Below are 19258 nucleotides of genomic sequence, written 5' to 3'. Positions count from 1 at the left end.
GGAGGTGGTGCTTCCCAGACTATGAGGATGGCCACCTGCTGTAAGACTTTATAAGGAATAAAATCTCCTCTCTTTTTCTAAACTTACAGATTTGAAATCTTGATTTTCAAGTTAACAGTACCAATCACGGAGTTTTGGCCAGTCACGGGTGGCCATCTGTTCAAACTATGTTCGAACAAGGCAAATACCAAGCTGTAAGTAATTTGGCTGTTTCTGTACCTGACTTCCATTTGCTGTCCATCACTTTTCTTCTACTTCCCATAAATCTTATCCAGCATGAGCAACCCTGGAGTTGGTCTGAACATATTCTGGTGGTGGTAGGGTGGGTGGAGGGGAGGATTCTCAAATTGTTCTTTGCTCAGTTAAACTCTGTTAAATTTAATTTGTCTCAAGTTTTTCTTTTAACAGCTCCTTTACTTTATGTTTATTTTCTTGCTCCCGCTGGACTACAAACTCTGTGAGTGCAGGAATTCTGCCTCGTTCCCCACTGCATTTACTGCACCCAAGAATCCACTGTCCTGGGAACCTAGACATGACTTTAGCCCTGCTAAGGAACCTTGATTTGTCACTAAGACTTTACCCTTGGGCCAGTTCATCCTAGATCTGGGATGTCAATGTTTCTATGCCCTTGTTCATTCTGCTTATTTGCAAATGAGAAAACTGTGGTTCTGAAAAAGAGGGCATGACTAACTTAAAGTTTCACAGCTATGAGCTGCAGGACAACGTGAAGGTAGAAGTCTCCTGAGTTCCCAACTGTTTTCATTTTTTACCCCAAGCATTCTCATGGGGGCGATCTTGCCCTCAAGAAAGCTAAAATTCCTTCTTGGTGGGGAAGGTCTTACTTTTTAAATGCACAATATACAGATGGACATACAGTACATAAACAGATATATAGTATATCTGTGGTATTAAAATTTCATGGAGGAGAGAGGAACTATTAGGAAAATGATATTTTAAAAAGCTCCTGGTGACGGGTGAAAATGAAGAAAATGAGTGAGAAAGCTTGCTCTGCCCTAAGCATTCTTGGCCCTGACTGTACTCAACACATAGTAGACACTCAGTAAAAACTCAACTGAATAAAAGCAATAGAAAACATACACTCTTTAAGAAAAATCCTGTACTTGCCTGTTCTTTTGGTTTTAGATCGCTTTATACTGATGTGTTATATAGGGTTTTATTCAGAAGCAAATAGCAGCTTTTGAAGGAGGAAGAAAAAGAACTTTTGTCTCCAGACTTGCCCTCCTCCAGTGATCCCTCACCGAGCTTCCAAGTGAGATTTCAAGCATAGATGCTTATCCTGGACCACACTAATCTACTGGCTGTTCCCTGAAACATTGCAAGTTCTATCACACCTCTGTTTGCAGAAGCTGTTCTCTCCACCTGGAAGGCCCTTCTTCTCCTTATTCTTTCATCTCTGTCAAGGGTCACAACTCTTGGAGGTGTTTGCCTGCACAGGTCTGATTGTGCTATGTCCATACTTCCATTATGTAAATGTAATGGAAACATTACTGTTGAAATAGAGACCATAAGACACTTCACCATTTGCTTACGTGGCCATTACCCTACTAGCCCAAGAGCTCCTCCTAGAAAGTGGCTAAACCCTTCCATTTCTCCATCCCTCCCTAAGCACGAGACTACAGCATAGTACGTATGTTGATGAGAGATGAAAACAAAGAGAGAAGGAATGGGAAGTTTTCTGGCTGTTTCTGTTTGCCTCTTTCCTCTCTGTCTTCTTCCCTTTGGACTGAGGTCTCTTTATTGTAGAGGAACTTAGGGGCTATGGAAAAAAAGAGGAAAAGGGGTTGCTGGGTAAAGCATAATTCATGACTCAAAGAGAAAGAACTGGGAAACCCCAGTTTTCCCCTAACTTGACCAGACCAATTGCCTACAATAGGATAAGACACAGCAACCTATATAGCAAAAATGCTGCCCAGAAAGAAAGATGGCCAAATAGTCTACAGCTTCTGTCCTTTGGGAACCCAAGTTTGGGTTTCCAGGCTGGGTGGACATTTCTGCATCTTCATCCACGTGGGGTCTGAGGTGCATCATTGACTTCATTTTTACTTATTTCTACTGCATATCTGTCTTTCTCTGAGCCTCATCTAAGGTTATTGAGGATGTGGCCTATAAGGGCAATGCATAGAATCATTAGTAGTCTCTACCTCGGCAGGTCCTGTTGTCTGTGTGGAGGATGTAGCCGAAGCGGCAGGAGCAGTAGTAGCCGCCAATGTAGTTGTGGCAGTAGTGGTCACAGGACAGCTCCTCATCCTCCCTCTCCTTGCACTCGTCCACATCTGTAGGGCAGGTAAAGCCTCTCCATCAATACATGCATGATGATGAAGACTATAGCCAACATTTATAGAGCACTTGATATGGGCCACTCACTATGTTGGGAGACTCATGCATTCTCTCATTTAATCCTCACGTACAGCCCAGAGGTAGCCATTATCTTCACTTTACAGACTAGGAAACTGGAACTCAGAGAGGTTAGGCAACTTACCCAAGGTCACAAAGAGCCAAGTTCAAACCCAGGCAACCTGACTTCTGGTGGGACCACTATCCTCTAACAGTCATAATAATAATAACCGTGTGTGGGATAACAACCTCATGAAGTATTGCACATTTGTTACTACACGTTCTGTTACTATTCATTCTATGGAGGATGAAATGGAGACATGGAGGCATTAACGAACTTAGAGTCACACAGATAGTAAGTGGCAGACCCGGGATTTAAATCCAGACAAGCTGGGTACAGAGCTTGTGCTCTTAACTTCTACTTCATGCTTTCTTTCTTTCTGCCCCTAATGTGGGTCAAGCCCTGTCCTAGGCATTTGAATGTACATTTCCCCAAAAGGGATAAACAAATGGCCAATAAGCACATGAAAAGATGTTCAACACTGCTAGTCATTAAGGGAATGTAATTTAAACCACAATCAGGTACCACTACATGCCCACCAGAGTGATTAAAATTTTAAAAAATTGACAACATCTAATGTTGGTGCAGATGTGGAGCAGCCAGAACTCTCATACATTGGGGGACAGATAGAAAATGGTACATTTGCTTTGGAAAAGGTCTGGCAATGTCTCATAAAGCTAAACATATACCTATCCTCTGACCCAGCAATTCTTCTCTTATATATTTACTCAATAGAATTGAAAACATATGTTTGCAAAAAGACTTGTACAAGAAGGTTCATAAAAACTTTATTAGTGAGAGCCAAAAAATGGCTGGATCCCAAGTAGCCATCAATGAGAGAATGAGTAAACATACTTTAGTATTTTCGTATAATGGAAAATTACTCTGCCGGCAAAAGGAGCAAATTACTGATGCATGCGACACATAAATGAACTTCAAAAACATGATGCTGAGTAAAAGAATCCTCATCCCCAAAATATATTCTCTACGTGTTCATTTAAATGAAGTTTTAGAAGAGGCAAGAATTAATCTATAGCAGAAAAAAAAATGAAAACAGTTGTTTCCTCTAAGGGAAGTGGGAGCAGAGATTGACTGGGCGGGGACACAAAGGAACCCTCTGGGCTGGTGGTAAAGTTCAATGTCTTGTTAGAGGTTTGGGTTACACACAAATATAGATTTTTCAAAATTCAACAAATGTATACATGAGATATGTGTATTTCATTTTATGTCAATTTTACACAAAAAGAAAAAATACTGTGAACAAATATTGAACTCTAGCAAGATAATATGCATGCTGAATTATTTAGGAAGAAGTATACTGATGTCTGCAATTTACGTTAAAACACTTTGTGAAAGATGAATTGCTGGATGGATAGAGGATAGATGGATGGATAGATATGTGATAGAGCAAATGCAGTAAGACATTAATGGTAGAATCTATGTGGTGCATAATCTATGTGGTGCATACACAGATTTCCATCGTAAAGGAGAGGGCCCAGGCAGTTTTTATCTTGGGAGAGAGAGAGAGAGACCTGAGGATGAGTCGGTTCTCCAACTTACCCACAGCCATGTAGTGGGCATCAAAGCCTGTGAATCGCTCCTCATTGGAGAAATCTGACCGGAAAGTGATAGACATGAAGGAGCCAGGGGAGAGGACCACCTCCTGGCCGGGAGTCTGCTCTGTGTCTGTGGTCTCCCTGCCACAGAAGGTTGCCAGCACCTGGTCCTCAGTTTCTACCTTTGAGGTCAAAGAGAAAGGGAACAAGGTGAGCAGTTTCCCAGCTAGGCTTCTTTTCTTATCTTTAAAAGAAAAAGGAAGAGGCCACCCAAGAGTAGGTTAGTCAGCCTGAGAAACCCAAAGAAAGGAGGTTTAGGATTCTTGAGAAAAGATGCATTACAGGTTAAGTCAATGTGGACATCTGATCAGTTTCATTCATCTTATTTAGTTCCATTAGAAGTAACTTGATATTTGTCGTTCCTGTCAATAACGAAAAGGCTTATTTATTAAAAACAACTCAATATGAAAGTTTTAAAAAAGTTAGATGACCTCACAGACAGATTCTCTGTGCAACAGGAACTTACCACATTTCCAAAGAATGGAAACTGTATACACAATATAAGTCATTCCTTGATATCCAAGGTGTGCCTACTGCCCAGCATGAGATGGAGGTGATGAGAGATAGTCAGACACAGTTCTGTGCACAGGACAGCAATGTTGAGGTTGAGGAACACAGACACAGGCAGGCATTATACAGTGTGACAAGTGCTTTCATACAAGCAGAAGCACTGCATATGCACTCAAAGCAGGCAAACAATCCACATTAGAACATAAGCTACAGGAGAGGACTTTATTTTCTTTAGAGATGTGTCTTCAGTTCATGGAACAGGACCTGGCACATAGTAGTTATCCAATAAACATTTGTTTACAAGAACTAAAAGTACAAGCCCCATTCTGTGAACAGTGAGTAGCCAGGGAGTCTGTGGGGATTGTAGGAGGAGATGTACTTGGAAGGATACATGGAAAGTAAATTATGGTTGACCTTGAATGCCATTAATTCTGTGAGTAAGTGGAAGACACTGAAAACTTTTAAGCAGGAAAGTCATGTAGTGAACATTAATGTTTAATAGGCAGTCTTAATACAGAACTATTTATTGGAATCATCCAAAAGTAGTTTGAATGTGTATCTCTGTGTATACATGTTCGTGTTAAGACTTAGATGCAAAAAACATGCCTGTTTGCTAAAAGAATTCCCTTCTTTGGAAGAGCCAGAGGCTCTGAGCGAATTCAGAGATCCAGGCAAAGATCCTAAACTGGTGGCCTAAAGCTGATTTTATGTGAGACAGGAGTTTGGGAAGCTTCATATGATAGCTAGTTGGTATATTTATTTGAGTATGAATTCTTGACGTACCTACTCAATTATCTTATACCTAATCCAATTCTTATAAGTTGTATTTGTGTTTGCAACCTCTGGACTAATATTTTAGCCAAGATGCATGAAAAAAATCTCTTACCAAGAATGACTCCTGCTGCCTTTCAGAGTCATTAAAGAAAAGTTCTCAAAGGCTGCCTATCTCTAGTAGCTTCTAATGAATTCATTGTTTTGTTCATTAGCTTAGCATGTCAGAAATATCTTGACATTTGACACTTCTGTTTTGAAACTAATGGTTTATTTATTTAAAATAAGTGGGAGTTTTAAAGAAAAACAATTTGCCCTGGCAACAAAACACAAGTACAATTAATCACTAACTTTGGGAATTGAAGTGTAAACAGAAGATGAGATCATGGCTTTGCTATTTATTCCTCTTCTCTGCAGATACCAGCCAAACTCACACCAGTCTTGTTACTGTAGAATGTGCCTATCTGCACACAGCTGAAATGTCACTTCCTTGAACCCCCAGCTGCTGTGTTATTTTGTCTGACTCAGTTTTCCAGATAGCCAAAGGTTTACCTAACTATAACTAAAAATTTTCTTTTCGGTGTAACACTTTTTTAAAAAGTTCTTTAAAGAAGTACCCACTTTCTCTAGTGAAACATGCTAACCCTTTCTTGGTGATCCAGGGACATTGTTATGAATGTCAGCCATTGTGATACTACATTAAAGTGATAATCTTGGGGATATGGAGTTGTGTAATGTCGCTTGACCTGCATTAAACATTGCCGGACTATAAAGCCTTGAAATTCTGAAATCTTCTTTATGTGGTGTTTTATTTCTTGTCTTTTTATCAGCCTATTCACTGTACTTTTCTGTCTGCTTATTTTTAATATGTTGTGAATTAGAAACCAGTTAAACTGCTCTTGCTAGAACTTAATAAAAAAAGGCTAAATAGATTTAGAATGAGGGCCTGGGAAAGGGATTCTTCTGTGAGTAACTGCATGAACTAGAGTATACCATCTTGGTGACCTCTGCTTTGGAGTAATATGATATATAGGAACCTGGCAGTTGGAGGTCCTGGGTCCTGTTCCTGACACTGCCATATCCTGCATTTTGGGCCATCTCCTTTCTAGCTCTCAGTTATTCACCTGTAAACACAGGGGTTTAGACTAGCTGAGCTCTAGATTCCTTTCCAATTCGGACATAGTAGTCATCATAGTCTAATAGAATTCTAACAAATCATCATAGTCATATATTATATAAACCAACCAGAAGATGGTAAGCAGGAATTTTAACACTCAGATTACTGCCTGTTGATGAACTTGAACTTGTTAATAATGAATAGTCATGCCTTGGGCATTAACAGTTCCAGCTACACAGCCTTCTTTCTGTAACTTGGTATCCCCAAGGCCTTTTGGGTTTTGCAATGACTGGGACATGAACTTTTCAATGAACCCACTGGTCATTTGGATTAGGGAGATACTACTTAGGGTCTGCGATAAATGACCTCCCTCCTTGTAACGTCTGGGCTTAAGGACCTTTTCGTAATGGCAGATAAATGGTTATCACCTGCAGAGCCACAGTATTCCAGAGAACAGGAAGCATGCCCCAGCTGAGGCCCATGGGAAAGTCTGAGCCATACATCCTTTTAGAAGCAGAGAAGAGAAGGCCAGTAGCCTGGGGCCCTGGGAATTCAGCCTGTAGCTCAGAATAGAGTCCTGGAATATCAGAGCTGGGCAGGACCTTTAAGAGCTATTTCCATCTGCCTCCTTCTATAGGAAACAGAGGTCAAGAGAGGGGAAGTGACTTGCTCAAGACTGGAGAGATAACACGAACATTTTCTGATATCAGTTTTGCTTTGGGAACTATTCTGAGATGAGAGAAAAGAACCCACCAACCCAGAGAGTACATGACTAAAGACACAGACACTTGGCCAAACAATTTTCCTGGCTCAAAGGGCTCTTGAAACCTTATCTTGGGTGCATGGACTGTCTCTTAGAGAGGATGTAGCTCACTGACAGCTCCAGTCATAACTTAAACAGAGGGGTCACTGGCCCTGGTTAACATTTGCATCCTCTGCTGTGGAGTATGGAGTTCTATAAAGATCATTTACCTCTGAGTATAGGCGGATTGAGACCTAGCTTCTATTTGGACTGTCCCGTCTCAGAGGTCATCATATCAACATGATGGAGAGACCTTATCAAGTGAAGATAAAATATTCGTAATAATAGAGACCCACACGGCTGAGAATCATAAACTCTTCATTTTTCTATTTCTTCTTGTGGGCAACTGTGTCCTTATAGGCTTGTTATTTAGGACACCAACATGTGGCTATATGTCCTCAATTTGTTTTCTTTGAACTCAATTCACCAAATATGTATGTACTAAGTTCTGTCTACATTTTAATGTGAAGTATGCCAAAAATTATTTATTTGTTATACGAGCTTAATAAGCAAGTTCCCTGCCTCAGGAATGTAGAAGAATAAGATAAGTACTCAAAGGTATATGTGTTGGAGTATTGTCAGGGTATGGTAAGTGCAATCAAAGATAGGCTGCCCGGGGGGTTTAAGGAATGGAAAAGATTGCATCCAGCTGAGGGGAATCAGAAAACATTTAGAAAGAAGAGAATAATCTTTGAGCTGGAGACTGAAACATGAATAGAATTTAGGCAGGTAGAAATCGTGGATGGATGGCAGGGGGTGGGTAGAGTATGTAGGGAGAGGAAATAGTGAAGGTCTGGGATATTCAAGTCTCAACTGCTCCTCCCCACTACCCATTGCCTGGTGTCAGAAAGGGGATCTGTTGAGGACAGAGAGCTGGGAAGGCAGATCTGAAAAGGAGAAGCCACGAGGCTTTGGTTTCCATGAGTTTCCTACCTCAGCAGAAACAGCACAAACCTCCTAGGCAAAACTATGGCAGGGCAGCAGGGGTTGACCAAATTTTTGTGGAAGGACAGATACTCTATGGAAGAACAGCTACTCTATGGAAGGACAGCTACTCTCACTATGTATGGCTGCTCTCTGCATGTCCATGAATTCATTACATCAGCTTAACAAATGCATTGACGGCTACCAACTGGCTCCTGAAAGCAGTGTATAGAGAAAGCAGCCCAGGAGGGATTGCTCTCCTTTTATAGATGAGGAAATTGAAGCCCAGATAATTTGAACAAATTGGACAAGGTGACTGGTGGATCTAGTGAGTGGAGAATGAATCTCATGATAAATGAATCTGGTGAGTGATGGCTTTAGGTCCACAGTTGCAACATCCTGATTCCCTAGCCAGTGCTCCTCTAAGACATTAGGCAAATAAACAAAGGCTGTCTTATAACCCAAATGCCTCATGACTTTGTTTGTCAATGTTCCCGAGCTAACTCCTGGAGCCTTTCTGAAATCTGCTCAGGGCCCTTGAGGAGCATTGCAGACCTAATTTAGGCAGACATTTAGGGAGTATGCTGGATTACCCTGTTGCCAGTTTAGTTACTCTGGGAGTTATGTTCCCCAGACTTTCTTTCCCTGTATAATTCCACATTAGAGTTGGCCAAAAGAGGAATTTGTGCAAGTTTGAAAGGCAATAGTCATCACTCACTGAAGGTTGTTTTATAATCACATACAGAGAAAGAAAGGTGTAGATGTGTCCAATACATCCTCACTTGCTCTCACATTCCTTTACTCTGAACCCAGCTCTTCTTTATAACTGCTGGCTCTGATGACCAACTGTGGCCCATGCCTATCACCAGATGCTTTCAGGTGAAACCACAGAGGTGGTAGCTGCTTATAGCCAACAGCTTCTCAGAGACCCCTTTCCATGAGCCTCCCCTTCATAATTGCACTTTGGCCCCTTAGGTTGAATTGACTTATCAGATTCCCTTGCAGATGCAAGTATTTCCACCCATGCCAGGGCTTTAAAAGAACTGCTTGGTGACAACCTTTTCTGTAATCCTCTAACTCCCCATTCCCAACTTTCACTTGCCCAACTCCTTCTATAATTACATGAGTTCTAATACCCATAAATATTAATTATCTCATATTACTCATAAAGACTTTGCCTTCCTGATTGAAGTCTGACTGATATAGTTATTGATACCAGAAGTAGAATGCTGCAGTAACAGAAAACTAGAATATGTGGCTTCAGTTTTGGGATCGGCTAGCAAGTAAATACTAGAAAAACAGTGAAGAGACTGCTATAGGAGTATAAAACAGACCACTTGAGTAATGCAGTGGTGAATCAATTGGCAAAACTTGTCTGCGGCAACTTAGAAGGTAGAAAAGTGTATGTAATGGGCCAGGTGTGGTGTCTCACACCTGTAATCCCAGAAATTTGGGAGGCCTAGGTGAGGGGATCACTTGAGCCCAGGAGTTCAAGACCAGCCTAGGCAACATAGCAAGACCCTGTCTCTACAAAAAGTACAAAAATTAGCCAGGTGTGGTGGTGTGGCACGTGCCTGTAGTCCCAGCTACCCTGGAGGTTGGGGTGGGAGGATCGTTTGAGCTTGGGAGGTTGAAGATGCAGTGAGCCATGATCATGCCACTACACTCCAGCCTGGGCAACAGAGAACAGAGCGAGACCCTGTCTAAGAAAAAAAAGAAAGAAAGAAAGAAAAAGAAAACTGTATGTAATAAACTTGCATATCTGGCTAAGGAAATCTTTAGACAGGATGTTGAAAGTGTCAGTATGTTCTTCTAGTTGTGTATGGCAATGTACTTCAGGAAGAAGCAAGTCTCCAATACGTGAGCGGAACTTAGAGGAAACATAGAGCGCCCAGAACTAGCTGGGTTGGAAAACAGTCTATCCACTAGTGAAAGATTTTAAGGCTGGGTGCAGTGGCTCCCGCCTGTAATCCCAGTACTTTGGGAGGCCGAGGTGGGTGGATCACGAGGTCAGGAGTTCAAGACCAGCCTGGCCAACATGGCGAAGCCCCATCCCTACTAAAAATACAAAAATTAGCTGGGTGTAGTGGTAGGCGCCTGTAGTCCCAGCTACTCAGGAGACTGAGGCAGAAGAATTGCTTGAACCTGGGAGGAGGAGGTTGCAGTGAGCTGAGATCATGCCATTGCACTCCAGCCTGGGCAACAGAGCAAGACTCTGTCTCAAAAAAAAAAAAAAAGAAAGATTTTAAAACCAAAAATGGCTTCAGGGTAAATGTCAAATCAATGATGTGGCTGTAAGAATCATTTGTCAAGACCTAGAATATTTAAGGCAGTACCTAGTACTCCCTATCAGCCAGACCACAAGGCACCTAAGAATCTTTTTTTTTTTTTTTGAGACAGAGTCTCGCTCTGTCGCCCAGACTGGAGTGCAGTGGCCGGATCGCAGCTCACTGCAAGCTCCGCCTCCCGGGTTCACACCATTCTCCTGCCTCAGCCTCCCAAGTAGCTGGGACTACAGGTGCCTGCCACCTTGCCTGGCTAGTTTTTTGTATTTTTTAGTAGAGACGGGGTTTCACCGGGTTAGCCAGGAGAATCTTAAGAACATCGTTCTGTAGCATCATGACATGCCCTTCAAAGTAGGAAGGTCTATTTTGAAAAGAACTGTGGATATGTTTTTTATCTAGTGGAGTGAACTATATTCTGCTACATAGGAGACCCAAAAAGATTTTAAGGGAGCTATATCAGCTTGGACTAGAAATGATTGTGGCAATTCAAAATGAAAAGAGGCTCCTGAGCTTCAGGTTTCTATGTACAGGAAGTGAGCCAAATAGACTACTCAGCTGCAAACATGGGCCATTTCTTATAGAAAGGAAAGAACGTCTCAGAAGGCAAAGCTAAGAAGCCAGAGGCAGAGTCAAGATCAGAGGCAAGAGCCACTCTCACCGCTCCCAGAGAGCAATGGACTGGGGATCCACTCTCACCACTCCCAGGAAGCAGAAGTGGGCTCTAATCAAGGAACATTCTTGGTGTCTGGAGTCGGCAACGTTTGCCTGGCTAAATTTCAGAAATACTATGGAGCAGTAATTGCTATAAGCCTCCCACTTTTTTCATTTTTCAATGGAAATTCTATTGTGGTTATCTTATTCTTCTCTCACCAAGACAAGGAGATACTGAGCATGTGGAGAGAAAATAACTTTTCTTTTGGGTTCAGAGATCTCTAAATCCAGAGGAGATATACTTCAAGAGCTATATCTTTGTTTGTCATCTGACTCTAGACCTGATTTAGATCATGAGGTCCTGGAGTTCAAGCCTGACCTGCTAATGGGATAAAACTTTGAGAGAAGGGGCAAACGTGCATTTCGCATATGCAAAGAACATGAATTGTTTTGTCCCTAGGATAGATTATAATATATTGTTTGCAAAAATTATTCACAATAATCTCTTCCATTTCTGCACACAGACAATTTTTGCAATGTAACTTCACCGCTCATTGATTGACCTAACTTGCTTTGACAATAAGTATACAACACGTTGAAAGCAGTATACTATTTCCAAACTTAGGCCTCAAGGTTCTTTTGTTTAGGCCTTTGTTTAGGCCTTTGTTAAGGCCTCAAGCTATTAACAAAGATTCTTTGCTTAGCCAAACTTTAGTCAACTTCTGAAACATCTCCTCGGCTCATCTGTGTACTTCCTTGTAAAACTCAGTTTTAGCAAAATATTTGCTGAATCAGTGTAGCAAGAATGCCCCATCCCTGAAATCTTTTCACCCTAGAGATTGAATTGGGATCTTCATCCTCCACCATCCCCCAGGTGCTGTCTGATCATCTTGGCCTGTCATCAGCAAGAATCCTGTTAGGTCATTTTAGCTAGAACCCCCCTTACCCCTGATGTTTCCTCTTAGTAATTTAACATCCGCTGACCTCCACCCTGCTCCCTGGCTTTAAATCCCCACTTGCCCATGCTATACTCAAAATTGAACCCAATCTCTCTCCCTCACTGCAAAATCCCATTGTCGTGGTCCCTATACTTTTTGTCCTCGTCCTGAATAAAGTCTGCCTTACCACACTTTAACAAGTACAATGGAATAATTTTTTCTTTAACACTTACATATGTGGAATACTGCCCTGAGGCAACTGTGTGAAGAAGCCCTGTGAGGCCTACTGGAGAATCAGTGGCCACAGAGGGCAGAGATGAACCATCTGATTAAAATCTCTGGACCAATTCACTGGCATTCACCATTAGCCACGAGATGAGCAACTCAGGCCATCTTTGACCTTCCAGCGTCAGACATGCCTCTGAACAACTGTAGCTGCATGAATGACCTCAGGCTAATCCAGCAAAAAGACCATCTCATTGGGCCCAGCTCAAACGCCTGACCACAGAATCATAAGCAAACAAAATGGATGTTGTTTTAGCTACTAACTATTGGAGTGTTTTATCATACAGCAATAGATAACTTTTATAGCAAGTAAGAAAGTGATTTGGGACAAAGAATAGGCTGATGTTTGTAAACTGAAATTTGGAGAATCACAATCTCATGCGTTCCTGGGGCCTCAAAAGTCACCTAGTCTAACCTATTATCTTTTTACCACACCCTTAGCGAATATCATACCACCTTTTCACTATCAGCTGCAGGGATGAGAAACTCAGCATCTTCCAAGATAGATCAGGCTATTTGGATTATCCTGGACTTTGAAAGTTATCTCTTGGCTCCATATCTGGGAATATAACCTAGGGAAAAATATTCTAAATGTGGAAAAAAAACTTCTATAAACAAAGATATTTATAGCAGTCATATAATAATAGAATATTAGAAATACTGTAAATATCCCATTCTAGAGAAATAGTTAAATTAGTATTAACTTCTAAACACAAGGCAGCCATTAATTATCACATTCATGGAGAGTTTGTAGCAATATGTAAATATTCTTAGGAGGCGATACTAAGTGAAAAAGCAGAAAAAATAGTATATATGGTATAATTATACCTATGTTGAAAGTATGCATTGAAAATAAGAAGGAGAAGGAATTAAAGTAACTCTTAGCAATGGTTAGTGGAACTATAGGTAATTTTTCTTCTTCCTCTCTTTTTACATTTAAAAAGAAACTTGAGCTCAAAGCTGCTTCTCTCTATCTTTCACCCCATGGTATAAAATCGGTTAATTCAAGTCAACAAACAAGTGGGGCACACAGGAGGAGCAACTAAACCAGCCTGGAAATGCAGGGTCATGCATCTGCTATCACCCTCCTCCCCTCGTCTTCCCTTCATCACAGAACATGGCGTGGGTACTCCTCAGCACTGTCACCCCCTCTCATTTCTCTAGCCCTTGGGTCTCAACAGAGTTGAAAAATAGATCTTTGCTTCATAAACAATAAGGTGAAAAGTAAAATTCTGAGAAAACATCAAGAAACTCAGAATACCTAAAAGTCACATATGTCTGTATATGGCAGGGAGGGTCTCATGTCAGGGGACAGTTTTTGTGACTGTGAAGTCCAAGGAGTGAGTAGGTAGGTGTAAGTAGATGGCTAAGGGGAGACAGAAGAGTTTCTTCGTCCAGAGTTCATGAAGACCTAAAGGAAAGGAAAGGGAGAGAGAGAGAAAAAGAGAAGAAAGATAGATCTTAGATATTTAAGAAAGGTTGCAATAAGAGCATCTCTGCCCTTTGTTGACTTCTCAAGACTGAGTCAAATTGTGAATTGTTTTCAATTTGTTAGGTTTTCTGTTTCTTTAGGATGCAACCCCTTACTTACTAGGGTACCTCATTTTTATATGATCTTCTCCAGTGATTAGATGTTGGAAAAATTACTTAAATTCTCTGTACTATAGGGTGAATTGTGTCCCCCTAGAATACATGTTGAAGTTCTAACCCCTGTTTCTCTTCATGCGACATTATATGGAAATAGGTCTTTGCAGATGTAATCAAGTTAAGATGACACTACACAGGGTTAGAGCGGACCCTAACCCAGTGACTGGTATCCTCATAAGAAGAGGGAAGTTTGGACACAGAGACACACACAGAGGGAAGACAGCCATGTGAAGATAGAGGCAGAGATTAGAGTTACGCTGCCACTAGCCAAGGAGTGCCAAAGACTGCCCGCCTACAACTGCCTATTCTAGAAAGCTAGAATAGACAAGGAAGAATTCTCCCCTGGAGCCCTCAGAGGGAGCATGGTCCTGCCAACACCTCGATCTCAGGGTTTTCACCTCCAGAACTGCGTGAGAACAAATTTCTGTGGTTAAGAAACTTAACCATTTAAACAGCCACCTAGTTTGTGATCATTGTTACAGAAGTCATAGAAAGCTAATATTCTCTGTATACAGGTCTTCTCATATGTCAAATAGTGAAAATAATAGTATTTATATCACAGAACTATTGAAAATAGGACGGGAGTTGATGTACGTAAAACACTCAGAGAAGTGCCTGGGATATGTTGAGCCCTCAGTACATCAACGAGAAAAACAGGACTGCTGAGATCCATCCACCAACCAAGATGACACGTTCTGGCTCCCAGCTAGTTGCCATGGGTCACTTCATGCATTTGGAGAACATTAAGAAGCTGAGATTGTCCCTGGATACCCTCTATTTTCTGCATTTCACTCTTTTCCTAATCTTGCTGAAGCCATCAGCAGTGGTTTCCCCTTTTGTGGGGACTCAGAACCCAAGCTGATAGAGCTGGAAGGGCACCTAGAGAGACCTCCCAGCCCAGCCTCCTCCTCTGGCAGGTGGTTTATTAGCTGCTTGGCTCTTTGCACTTTGCAAAGCCTTCCAACAGTCCTGGGGCTGGGAGACATCAAAAGGGTACTCTTAAGTTATGAAAGGCGATCAGAGCAAAGTGAGGGGTCTCTGAAGGCTTCTGTCCACAAGAAGATAGCATTAAGTCTAGGAATTTCTCTCTTTACTTTGTTGTGCTTCAAAAGATTTTTCTAGATGCATGAATCGTAGGCCAATGATTCACTGACAGCCCCGGGCTGACTCCTGCTCATTGTGAGTGCTCGGTACTCCTGAGCTCACCTTCAGGGAAAGTCCATCACTCCCAGCCACTGGGCCAGTGGTTAATGGCCCAGTCCTGCTACTTCACCAGGTAGCTTTACTTTCAGTTAAGGATCTGAGTAGAAGAAAGTTAAAGGCACCTGATACCAGATAGAAACCTGGGCCTAGAAACGAAGGAGGCATCTGGTATGTGTGTTTGCATGTGTGTGCTGCACTTCAGAAGCTCTTGAAAGCCACATAAAGTAAAAATAACTAAGCTGGCAGATCTAAGCTCAAGTTGACTCCAAATGAGAGGTTCTGGAAGTTAATGCTCCAGTTCTGGCTCAAGTCTTTCGACCATAAAAAAAAAAAAGAGTAATAATAATTGGCCAGGCACCGTGGCCCATGCCTGTAATCCCTGCATTTTGGAAGGCCGAGATGGGTGAATCACGAGGTCAGGAGTTCAAGACCAGCCTGGCCAACATGGTGAAACCCTGTCTCTAGTAAAAACACAAAAATTAGCCTGGCGTCCTGGCGGGTGCCTGTAATCCCAGCTACTCGGGAGGCTGAGGCTCAAGAATTGCTTGAATCCGGGAGGCAGACGTTCCGGTGAGCGGAGATCACGCCATTGCACTCCAGCCTGGGTGACAGAGTGAGACTCCATCAAAAAAAAAAGTAATAAAAATAATGATGATGATAATAATTCCTCATTCTATGTGGAACTTTCCAGTTGACAGGGCACATTTACCTTCTCTATTTTATTTGCTCCTAATGGCAGTCATGTAGTGAATGCACTTCAGGGAGACAGTTCTGAGTCCAGGGAGGTGACAGGACTCCCCCAAGTCCACACAACCTACAAGTAGCAGACCTGAGACAACATCCGGATGTTCTGACAACCGGGTTTGGCTCAATAATTGGAATCGCACAGCTGATAAGCCACCTGCCAGAGCAAAGGTCAAAGCTGAAAAGATCATGAAAAGACCTCAAGTCTATACCTGTCCTTTCTTACGTGGAGAAACAGACTTATTTAAAGTCAGTCAATGGCAGAGCCAGTACCGGGCGCAGGTGCACTGCTCTTCCCAGGACGGTGTCCTTATTTGTCAATCAGGGTGAAAACCTCCTAACAGAGCTGGGTGAGCCCCTAAGCAGGTATTGTGTACATGCAAATGCTTGGCACCATAAAGAATGTGGGGGCCTGAGAAACAGCTGGTGGGGTCCAGAGAAACAGCTGGCAGGTCCTAAGAGTCCAGGAATCCCAAAGAGTCCAAGAATCCCACTGCTGCCAGGAAGCATTGCCCATTCTCGGGAGGGCTCTGGTCAGAAAAGGGCAGCATGAGCAGAGGGAGAAGAAAGAGCTGGCAGGGGAGGGGTCCTGCCAAGAGCCTGGGAAGCGGGCATCCCGCAGGTGGGAAACCAGCAGTGCCCACCGTCTCAGAGGGAGCTGGGCTGGGGGGTGGGGTGGGAGGGAAGAGTCTGGGAATTGTGTCTGGGAGGGACAGCCAGGGAGGATTGACACTCTCTTTGGCCTGAGAATGGCTCAGACTCCCCCACCTCACCCTTTCTGGAACTCCAGAGCTGAGCTCATTCATATGCAAATCCCTTCTGCAACTTGGAGGCTGGGCCCCAAACAGTTCAGGACAGGAAAATAGCCCGAGGATGGGAAACACAAAGGGTTGTTGTGTTCTTCTGCGGCAGAAGCTGCCTGTCTCCAGGTGTGTCATAGCCAGGATGCCGGTGAGGGCAGTGATGAGGCTTGTGCTGAGTGGACAGAAGGGGCCGCCTTGGGCAAGTGTCTTCCAGCAGAGTTTCAAGGATTGTGAGCCGCTGTGTTCCTGTGACACTGTCCAGGACCTTGCCCTGGCCCACACTAAACTTACATCCTCAAATCTTTGCACTGAAATCCTACAAGAGCACTGGAAGAAGGACCAATTGTCACATCTCTGCCACTCATACCTCAGGGGTCACTTAAACCTCCCCAGACAGTAGGTGTGCTGGAGCCAGCAGCTCTCACCAGTTTCTAGGAGCCAACTGTCAGTTTTTCAGGGATTTTGCTCCCCTGTTGTGAAATCCAGTCATCATTAAGTTTCACAAGCTTACCATTAAATATATTCTATTAGTTCTATGAAAACTTATTACTTCCTAATTATGTGATTGTTCTATGATCTATGCTCTGAGGGCTCTCTGTGTCTATGATATCTGAATGTTGAATGATGAGCCACTGCACGTCTCTTTTCCCCCATTCCCCGCCCCCACCCCCCAATCTGGTTGTTAGCACTCATACCCCTGTCTCCAGGCCGCAGTTTTCACAGACGTAAAAAGTGGACATTAATACTATCCTCTGAACGTCAAGTCAAATGAGATTTGGGGCATGAAAGCAGCTTGCGAAGCCTGCCATTGCCTGGCAGCATTTAGCAGGAACCCTATTTTGCAGCCTCCCATCCCGCTGTCCTTCTGTACCTCTGTCTTCATTGATGTTCCTGCCCTCCAGCCACACTGCCATCCTTGCTATTCTTCAAACACAACAGGCACTTTCCACCTGGAGGCACTGAATGTTCCCTCTGGTTGGAGTGGCCCAAGGGTAGCCCCCCCACCAAGAAAGCCACATGGCTAACCTTCTTACCTGCTTCAAGTGTTTCCTCAAATGTCACTCTCTCAATGAGCACCATATTTAAATCAGAGCCCCCATCTCGACTCATGTAGAGCCCTGCTCTATTTTATTTCTTTGCCCGTAAACTTATTACTTACTACATCATCTAGTTAGGTATTACGTTTAGTGTTTACTGTCTGTGTATCCCAGTGCAATGTAAGCCTCACTTTAGAGATTTCTGTCTGTTCTAATTACTACTGTACCCTAAGCTCTAATAAATTGTAGGCACTAGATAAATATTTGTTGAATAAATGAACACCTCTCCTTCCCTAACTTTTCCCTTTATAAGCATATCAAAGTAAATTCAGGCACTGCTCTTCACCAAGGTGTTTTGAAGAGCAGCATGTAATACACTCAAGCACAGAGATGTGCACCCCATGTACACCCACACCTGGGACATTCCCAGCTCACACTCACCCACATTCTCTGCCTCAGCACTGGGCGCTTCCTTTTGTTTTCCATCACCCTGTAGCCTGTGCTGTTTGCACTTTCGGCATGAAATGAGCTTTCATCACACTTCCCTGATGCAAGCTCATTTTCCTTTTCTAATTCTTCTGAGTCAGCTAGAATTGCTGTTTGGGACCCTGTGTCTCTGGAGTGGGAGAATTCCACTGGAGACTACAATTGAAATTCATGAGAAATGTTTACCCATTTCTCATTTCCTTCTGGGGCCAAGGCCTCCTGTCCACTCCCAGAGACTGAGCAGAGTTACTGCAGTAGGTGAAGTGAGTTCAGCCGGAAGGTCGAGGGCATGTTCTAAGTAAACACAGAGCATTGCACAGAAATTAGGAGCTTAGGGGTCAGAAGAGTCCCCCTTGGGAGCGACTTACCTCTCAATTACACAGCAGGATGCAGACTGACCCAATGTGGCCTGAGGGAAGGGGCATTGGACTGGGAGTCACAGACCATCAGAACCGGAAAGGTTTGGAGAGGCCAGCTGGTCCAGTTCCCTCATCAGGCAGATGGGGAAACTGAGGCCTTGAATGAAGACGTGACTTGCCCAAGCTCTCAGCAGGAGTCAGCAGCTGTTTTCTAGGCCAGAGCCCTTTCCACATGTGCCTTTTCCTGTTCTGCCCAGGACTGTGCTTTCTACTGGAGAAAACACAGACATAGGCCCTGAACTCATGGGGCTGGCAATCTAGTGGGAATGAACTTGAGCTCATCATTAGAAATTACGCACTACAAGCAGATAACACAAGCACTTGCCGATTCATTGTAGTTCAGACTCCATTTTCTATTATTTTTAAAAAACACTTTTTTCTCTCAAAGGATAAACGAGAAAGTTATTTAAAATAATCTAGACAATATAGGGCCCCTCAAGGACCTTCTGTTTTACCAAATTTTATAAAATTATCTTGACAAGTAGGAGAGAACAAGGTTCTCCCACAACCTTGTTTTAGGAATAATGCATGGCCAGGAAACATAACAGGGCCCCTTCCACAATAAAGCCTATTCTGAGGAAGCCTCCATAGACAGACAGAACCA

General features: G+C 43.0%; 1 protein-coding gene across 2 annotated transcripts in view; it reads right to left on the bottom strand.

The window, feature by feature from the left end:
* MASP1 (MBL associated serine protease 1) overlaps window positions 1-19258 on the bottom strand; it is a 74964-nt gene that overhangs the window by 41437 nt on the left and 14269 nt on the right. For both annotated transcript variants that reach the window (XM_050776477.1, XM_050776489.1), the window contains exons 3-4: window positions 3977-4154; window positions 2163-2294 (exon numbers count right to left, since the gene is read on the bottom strand). In XM_050776477.1, coding sequence (XP_050632434.1) covers window positions 2163-2294; window positions 3977-4154 — 310 coding nt within the window. The remainder of the gene's footprint in view (window positions 1-2162; window positions 2295-3976; window positions 4155-19258) is intronic.

Source organism: Macaca thibetana, chromosome 2 (genome assembly GCF_024542745.1).
Source record: "Macaca thibetana thibetana isolate TM-01 chromosome 2, ASM2454274v1, whole genome shotgun sequence".
Classification (NCBI taxonomy): domain Eukaryota; kingdom Metazoa; phylum Chordata; class Mammalia; order Primates; family Cercopithecidae; genus Macaca; species Macaca thibetana.
This window is presented reverse-complemented; position numbering and strand designations above follow the sequence as displayed.